The 9604-nt window shown below is 43.7% G+C and overlaps 1 protein-coding gene across 1 annotated transcript; it reads left to right on the top strand.

Annotated features, from left to right (window-relative positions):
• The first annotated feature begins 2977 nt into the window (after positions 1-2977).
• percc1 (proline and glutamate rich with coiled coil 1) lies at positions 2978-5322 on the top strand. Its single transcript, XM_083521936.1, has 2 exons — positions 2978-3754; positions 4284-5322. Exon 2 carries the CDS (start codon positions 4285-4287, stop codon positions 4990-4992), a length of 708 nt encoding a protein of 235 aa, XP_083378062.1. The 5' UTR covers positions 2978-3754; position 4284; the 3' UTR covers positions 4993-5322.
• The last annotated feature ends 4282 nt before the right edge of the window (positions 5323-9604 follow it).

Below are 9604 nucleotides of genomic sequence, written 5' to 3'. Positions count from 1 at the left end.
TTACACTAACTCTACACTAACTCTACACTTAAACTAACTCTACAATACACTTACAATACACTTACTCTAACTCTACACTAACTCTACACTTACACTAACTCTACACTAACTCTACACTTATACTGAACCTACACTTACACTAACTCTATACTTAAACTAACTTTACAATACACTTACAATACACTTACTCTAACTCTACACTAACTCTACACTTACACTAACTCTACACTAACTCTACACTTATACTGAACCTACACTTACACTAACTCTATACTTAAACTAACTCTACAATACACTAACTCTACACATACACTAACTCTACACTAACTCTACACTTACACTAACTCTACACTTAAACTAACTCTACAACACTTACACTAACTTTACACTAACTCTACACTTATACTGAACCTACACTTACACTAACTCTATACTTAAACTAACTCTACAATACACTAACTCTACACATACACTAACTCTACACTACCTCTACACTTACACTAACTCTACACTTAAACTAACTCTACAACACTTACACTAACTTTACACTAACTCTACACTTACACTAACTCTACAACACTTACACTAACTTTACACTAACTCTACACTTACAGTAACCCTACGCTACACTTACACTAACTCTACACTAACTCTACACTTACACTAACTCTACACTAACCCTACACTTACACTAAACCTACACTTACACTAACTCTACACTTATACTGACCCTACACTTACACTAACTCTACACTAACTCTACACTTATACTGACCCTACACTTACACTAACTCTACACTAACTCTACACTTATACTGACCCTACACTTACACTAACTCTACACTAACTCTACACTTAAACTAACTTTACACTACACTTACACTAACTCTACACTTACACTAACTCTACACTAACTCTACACTTAAACTAACTCTACAATACACTTACAATACACTAACTCTACACTTACACTAACTCTACACTTACACTAACTCTACACTAACTCTACACTTATACGGACCCTACACATACACTAACTCTACACTAACTCTACACTACACTTACACTAACTCTACACTTACACTAACTCTACACTAACTCTACACTTACACTAACTCTACACTAACTCTACACTTGAACTAACTCTACACTTGAACTAACTCTACAATACACTTACAATACACTTACTCTAACTCTACACTAACTCTACACTTACACTAACTCTACACTAACTCTACACTTACACTAACTCTACACTAACTCTACACTTACACTAACTCTACACTAACTCTACAGTTATACTGACCCTACACTTACACTAACTCTACACTTATACTGACCCTACACTTACACTAACTCTACACTTACACTAACTCTACACTAACTCTACACTTATACTGACCCTACACTTACACTAACTCTACACTTACACTAACTCTACACTAACTCTACACTTATACTGACCCTACACTTACACTAACTCTACACTTAAACTAACTCTACAATACACCAACTCTACACTTACACTTACTCTACACTAACTCTACACTTACACTAACCCTACGCTACACTTACACTAACCCTACGCTACACTTACACTAACTCTACACTAACTCTACACTTACACTAACTCTACACTAACTCTACACTTGAACTAACTCTACAATACACTTACAATACACTTACTCTAACTCTACACTAACTCTACACTTACACTAACTCTACACTAACTCTACACTTACACTAACTCTACACTAACTCTACACTTACACTAACTCTACACTAACTCTACACTTATACTGACCCTACACTTACACTAACTCTACACTTATACTGACCCTACACTTACACTAACTCTACACTTACACTAACTCTACACTAACTCTACACTTATACTGACCCTACACTTACACTAACTCTACACTTACACTAACTCTACACTAACTCTACACTTATACTGACCCTACACTTACACTAACTCTACACTTAAACTAACTCTACAATACACTAACTCTACACTTACACTTACTCTACACTAACTCTACACTTACACTAACCCTACGCTACACTTACACTAACCCTACGCTACACTTACACTAACTCTACACTAACTCTACACTTACACTAACCCTACATATCTGTAACTACCTCTGATATTGCTATTGATACTGATATTAATACTGATACTGATATTGCCACTGATATTTGCACTAATATTGGTACTTATATTGGCACTGATATTGGTACTCATATTGGCACTGATATTGGCACTGATGTTGGTACTGATATCGGCACTGATATTGGTACTCATATTGGTACTGATATTAGCACTGATATTGGTACTCATATTGGCACTGATATTGGTACTCATATTGGTACTGATATTAGCACTGATATTGGTACTCATATTGGCACTGATATTGGTACTCATATTGGTACTGATATTAGCACTGATATTGGTACTCATATTGGCACTGATATTGGTACTCATATTGGTACTGATATTAGCACTGATATTGGTACTCATATTGGCACTGATATTGGTACTCATATTGGCACTGATGTTGGTACTGATATCAGCACTGATATTGGTACTGATAGCTGCACTGATATCAGCACTGATATTGGCACTGATATTGTTACTCATATTGGTACTGATAGCTGCACTGATATCGGTACTGATATTGGTACTGATATTGGCACTGATATTGGTACTCATATTGGTACTGATATCGGCACTGATATCGGTACTGATATTGGTACTGATATTGGCACTGATATAGGTACTCATATTGGTACTGATGTTGTTACTGATATCGGCATTGATAGTTGTACTGATATTGGTACTCATATTGGCACTGATATCGGTACTCATATTGGTACTGATATTGGCACTGATATTGGTACTGATATCGGCACTGATATCTGCACTGATATTGTTACTGATATTGGCACTGATATTGGTACTCATATTGGTACTCATATTGGTACTCATTGTTCTGCTCAGATTGAACACTTTTTTTTAGCTATTTGTTGATGGTTCCAATGAAAGTTATTTTTTTTCTTTGTAAATGCATCACTCTCCTGATGGCAGATGTTGGAGCAGATGTTTAGTATTCAGTTCTTTGGTTCCTCTCTCTCACCTTCTTCCCCCCCCCCCCTCTCTCTCTCTCTCTCTCTCTCTCTCTGTCCCGTTGTGAGTTTGGATTAGATGTAGAGATTAGACCCTGTGGATCTGTGTGGGTTTTGGTCAGGTTGGTAGATGTTGAGTTTGTTGGAGAACACAGAGGCTCGGACTCTCCTTATCTCTCTAATGGGCTTTTATAAAGGGGCTCAATTCAAAACTCAAAATGGCGTGAGATCTGATTTCACGCCTTTTTAGCTTCACGTGAAGTGACTGATAACGGCTGCGCTCGGGGCTGTTTGCGCAAGCTCGTGTTTGCGCTGTGTGTGTGTGTGTGTGTGTGTGTGCGCGCAGAGACACTCGAGTGTCCCCCGGCAGTGGCGCTCCGTCGGTGCGCTCGCGAGCCCGTCCCCGTTTCCGGTTTGTCTCCCGGTTGCCGGGCGCCGCGGTGAGTCTCGCGCTCTGTTTGCGCGCAGGCACAATTACAGCCGCGCGCGCTCAAATATTGACTGAGAACACACAGCGGCCCCGGGGGCGCGCGCTCCGCACTCCCGCGGGTATAAAATGCTCGTGCAGGGAGGCGTGTAGAGCGGCGAGAGCGAGCGGCGCGCGGAACTGCACCGGGACACGGTAAGGGCACAAACACACCGACTCACCCGCATGCACCGAAACCCGAATACACACCGAAACACCGGGACCTGCAGGGGGCACGCGACCAACACCACCCATTCAACACACCGTTTATTTACATTTACAGCACTACAGGGCCGAGTCCGGTTCCGGCTTTAGTACCATCAGTACTTTTGGTTCTTTTACACTGAAAGGTTCATGGTTGATTTTAAAGCTTTAAAGTGCAGTTATGCTCCTTTCAAACAATATTTGTATAATAAAGGTACCAGGTGGTTCTGGAACCAACACAAACACAGAACTTTTCAGTACCCATGTTTGTTTGAGATGCAAATCCATACTTTTTTACACCTCATCACTTCTCCACAGGATCATACACTAGATGTATACAGCAGCAGCATCAAGCTTTTCACTGTGTGTGTGTGTGTGTGTGTGTGTGTGTGTGTGTGTGTGTGTGTGTGTGTGAATTATTTCAAAGAGACTAGTTTGTGTATCTCACTTCATTGTGTTGTTGTTGTTGTTGTTGTTGTAGGATGGCGGCGAGTGTAATCAGAACCCTGAGTGGATTCGGAGCGAGCCTTCCCGCTCAGAGCTGCTACATTCCTCCTGATGAAGATGAGCTTGAGGATGAATGTGAAGAGGAACTAAGGGACGAGGTGGAGGTGGAGGACGGCTTTGAGGAGGACGAGGAGGAGTCTTCAGGTGTGGAGTCTCACGTCACAGATCTGTCAGCGTCTGATCCGTACACAGAGATGACTGATCGCCTGCTACGCTTCGCAGAGCTCATCAGCAGTGACGTGCAGCGATACTTCGGACCCAACCGAGACTCGGAAACGAGCGACCTCTACGCTGGAAGGTCACGAGCCGAGGTCAACGGCCGGCACCGGTACTACTCCGACATCATTCGAGTGACATCATCAGAGCAGGCGGAGGAGCCAGAAAACCTCGGCCCACTCGCAGAACTCTTTCAGAACACTCAGGTGAAGAAACAGGGATTACCCATGATCCAGCGGCGGCTCCCCAGCAGCTTCTGGAATGAACCACTTCCTCAACACACCGGCGTCTCTGCTGACGTCCCGGACCTGCCGTCTCGCTCCACACAAACCATCAACACCACCTGCAGCGTCCCTCTCATCTCCATGAGCAGCTCCACTACTCCAGACTTCAGCGACCTGCTCGCACACTGGGCTTCCGACAGAGACAACAACCCCGAGTTCACCTGTGAATACACACTTACCTGAAAAACACACACAACACATACTAATACACACACACACACAACACACATATACACAACACATTTACACACACAATACACGCATTACACATATTTACACAATACATAATACACACATTAACTAATACAATACACAACACACAACATACATTCAAACACTATACAAGTACACTACACATACTAATAAACACTGACACAACGCACATTTAGACAATATACAAATACACACACAACATCTTTACACACCCAGATATGTGTTTTTTATAAAATCCTGTAGATTTGTAATTTTTGTACATTGTGTAATTTGAATAAAGTTTTCTGGTATTAAACCCCAGTCGGGTCATGAGGAGTGTCGGACTGTAGTATGATCCAGACGGCTGAATGTTTCTCTCGTCACACACTGCATTTACTGCTTACGTTCCGCATCCTGAAGCTTTTTCACACACATCATAGAGTTCAACCCTCATTTATCCAACCAATCACGAGCCACAGATAATATAACCAACAAATCACGAGCCACAGTTGATATAACCATCCAATCACGAGCCACAGCTGATATAACCAACCAGTCACGAGCCACAGCTGATATAACCAACCAGTCACGAGCCACAGCTGATATAACCATCCAATCACGAGCCACAGCTGATATAACCAACCAGTCACGAGCCACAGCTGATATAACCATCCAATCACGAGCCACAACTGATATAACCATCCAATCACGAGCCACAGCTGATATAACCATCCAATCACGAGCCACAACTGATATAACCATCCAATCACGAGCCACAGCTGATATAACCATCCACTCACGAGCCACAGCTGATATAACCATCCAATCACGAGCCACAGCTGATATAACCAACCAGTCACGAGCCACAGCAGATATAACCATCCACTCACGAGCCACAGCTGATATAACCAACCAGTCACGAGCCACAGCTGATATAACCATCCAATCACGAGCCACAGCTGATATAACCATCCAGTCACGAGCCACAGCTGATATAACCATCCACTCACGAGCCACAGCTGATATAACCAACCAGTCACGAGCCACAGCTGATATAACCATCCAATCACGAGCCAAAGCTGATATAACCAACCAGTCACGAGCCAAAGCTGATATAACCAACCAGTCACGAGCCACAGCTGATATAACCAACCAGTCACGAGCCACAGCTGATATAACCATCCAATCACGAGCCACAGCTGATATAACCAACCAGTCACGAGCCACAGCTGATATAACCAACCAGTCACGAGCCACAGCTGATATAACCATCCAATCACGAGCCACAGCTGATATAACCATCCACTCACGAGCCACAGCTGATATAACCATCCAATCACGAGCCACAGCTGATATAACCAACCAGTCACGAGCCACAGCTGATATAACCATCCAATCACGAGCCACAGCTGATATAACCATCCAATCACGAGCCACAGCTGATATAACCATCCACTCACGAGCCACAGCTGATATAATCAACCAGTCACGAGCCACAGCTGATATAACCATCCAATCACGAGCCACAGCTGATATAACCAACCAGTCACGAGCCACAGCTGATATAACCAACCAGTCACGAGCCACAGCTGATATAACCAACCAGTCACGAGCCACAGCTGATATAACCATCCACTCACGAGCCACAGCTGATATAACCAACCAGTCACGAGCCACAGCTGATATAACCAACCAGTCACGAGCCACAGCTGATATAACCATCCAATCACGAGCCACAGCTGATATAACCATCCAATCACGAGCCACAGCTGATATAACCATCCACTCACGAGCCACAGCTGATATAATCAACCAGTCACGAGCCACAGCTGATATAACCATCCAATCACGAGCCACAGCTGATATAACCAACCAGTCACGAGCCACAGCTGATATAACCAACCAGTCACGAGCCACAGCTGATATAACCATCCACTCACGAGCCACAGCTGATATAACCAACCAGTCACGAGCCACAGCTGATATAACCATCCACTCACGAGCCACAGCTGAAATAACCAACCACTCACGAGCCACAGCTGATATAACCAACCAGTCACGAGCCACAGCTGATATAACCATCCACTCACGAGCCACAGCTGATATAACCATCCACTCACGAGCCACAGCTGATATAACCATCCAATCAGGAGCCACAGCTGATATAACCAACCAGTCACGAGCCACAGCTGATATAACCATCCAATCACGAGCCACAGCTGATATAACCAACCAGTCACGAGCCACAGCTGATATAACCATCCACTCACGAGCCACAGCTGATATAACCAACCAGTCACGAGCCACAGCTGATATAACCATCCACTCACGAGCCACAGCTGATATAACCAACCAGTCACGAGCCACAGCTGATATAACCATCCAATCACGAGCCACAGCTGATATAACCATCCAATCACGAGCCACAGCTGAAAGTCATTACAAATGAAACTCATTTGCTTTAAACAGGCAGAATTTGGTGCGGCTCGAGCGGTGGAAATAAAGACCTGTTGTGCTGTAGGGTATTGAGTTTAAGTTGTAGAGTGAATGGTGTCTCAACATCTACAGCTGCAGTTTTTATGATGGCAATTTGCATAAACTCCTGAATGTTACAAAGTGAATAATCAGAAAAGAATTGCAATTATTTGCAAAGTCCATCTTTATTATTAAACATTTAAGATTTCACTGCATTTCAGCTCTGCCACAAAAGGAGCAGGTGGCATGATGTCAGTGATTCTCTGGTTACACGGGTGAGAGGGTTGACGAGGACGAGGCTGGAGATCACTCTCTCATGATGAATGAGTTTGAATAACAGACTTGAAAAGCTGGGTGGTGCTTGAAATCATTGTTCTTTGTCTGCAAGGGAGTGTGTGCAGTCATCAATGCTTTGTGCAAAAAGGGATTCAGAGGCGAGGACATTACTAGTAAAACTGCACCCAAATCAAACATTTATCAGATAATCAAGAACTTCAAGAAGAGAGGGTGAAATGTTGTGAAGAGGGATTCAGGCTTCCAAAAAAGTACAGTAAGTGTCACAGATTCAGCTGTGGGATCAGGGTGTAGGGTGTACACCCTAGTGTAGAGTGTTGAGTGTAGGGTGTAAAGTGTTGAGTTTAGGGTGTAGAGTGTTGCGTGTAGAGTGTAGGGTGTAGAGTGTTGAGTGTAGGGTGTAACGTGTTGAGTGTAGGGTGTAGAGAGTATGGTGTAGAGTGTTGAGTGTAGGGTGTAGAGTGTTGAGTTTCGGGTGTTGAGAGTATGGTGTAGAGTGTTGAGTGTAGGGTGTAGAGTGTATGGTGTAGAGTGTTGAGTGTAGGGTGTGTAGAGTATGGTGTAGAGTGTTGAGTTTAGGGTGTAGAGTGTTGAGTGTAGGGTGTAGCGTGTAGAGAGTATGGAGTAGAGTGTTGATTGTCGGGTGTAAAGTGTTGAGTGTAGGGTGTAGAGTGTTGAGTGTAGGGTGTAGCGTGTAGTGTGTTGAGTGTAGAGTGTAGAGAGTATGGTGTCGAGTGTTGAGTGTAGGGTGTAAAGTGTTGAGTGTAGTGTGTGGAGAGTATAGTGTAGAGTGTTGAGTGTAGGGTGTTGAGTGTAGGGTGTAGAGAGTATGGTGTAGAGTGTTGAGTGTAGGGTGTAGAGAGTATGGTGTAGAGTGTTGAGTGTAGGGTGTAGAGAGTATGGTGTAGAGTGTTGAGTGTAGGGTGTGGAGAGTATGGTGTAGAGTGTTGAGTGTAGGGTGTAGAGTGTAGGGTGTAGCGTGTAGTGTGTTGAGTGTAGGGTGTAGAGTGTAGAGAGTATGGTGTCGAGTGTTGAGTGTAGGGTGTAAAGTGTTGAGTGTAGTGTGTGGAGAGTATAGTGTAGAGTGTTGAGTGTAGGGTGTTGAGTGTAGTGTGTAGAGAGTATGGTGTAGAGTGTTGAGTGTAGGGTGTAGAGAGTATGGTGTAGAGTGTTGAGTGTAGGGTGTAGAGAGTATGGTGTAGAGTGTTGAGTGTAGGGTGTAGAGAGTATGGTGTAGAGTGTTGAGTGTAGGGTGTGGAGAGTATGGTGTAGAGTGTTGAGTGTAGGGTGTAAAGTGTTGAGTTTAGGGTGTAGAGTGTTGAGTGTAGGGTGTAGCGTGTAGAGAGTATGGAGTAGAGTGTTGATTGTCGGGTGTAAAGTGTTGAGTGTAGGGTGTAGAGTGTTGAGTGTAGGGTGTAGCGTGTAGTGTGTTGAGTGTAGGGTGTAGAGTGTAGAGAGTATGGTGTAGAGTGTTGAGTGTAGGGTGTTAAGTGTTGAGTGTAGGGTGTTGAGTGTAGGGTGTAGCGTGTAGAGTGTTGAGTGTAGGGTGTAGAGTGTAGCGTGTAGTGTGTTGAGTGTAGGGTGTAGAGTGTAGAGAGTATGGTGTAGAGTGTTGAGTGTAGGGTGTAGGGTGTAAAGTGTTGAGTGTAGGGTGTTGAGTGTAGGGTGTAGCGTGTAGAGTGTTGAGTGTAGGGTGTTGAGTGTAGAGTGTAAAGTGTTGAGTGTAGGGTGTTGAGTGTAGAGTGTAGGGTGTAAAGTGTTGAGTGTAGGGTGTTCATTGTTTAGATCCCGCTGAAGGTGGAGTAAGAGTGAGTGCTGAATTACATTTGAACAG

This window comes from Silurus aristotelis (assembly GCF_946808225.1).
Source record: "Silurus aristotelis genome assembly, chromosome: 20".
NCBI classification, from domain to species: domain Eukaryota; kingdom Metazoa; phylum Chordata; class Actinopteri; order Siluriformes; family Siluridae; genus Silurus; species Silurus aristotelis.
Note: the sequence above shows the minus strand (reverse complement) of the source record. Positions and strands in the feature narration are given on the sequence as shown.

Bases quoted from the DNA above. Each gene is read 5' to 3' on its own strand.
- percc1 (XM_083521936.1), top strand. From the start codon at position 4,285: ATGGCGGCGAGTGTAATCAGAACCCTGAGTGGATTCGGAGCGAGCCTT.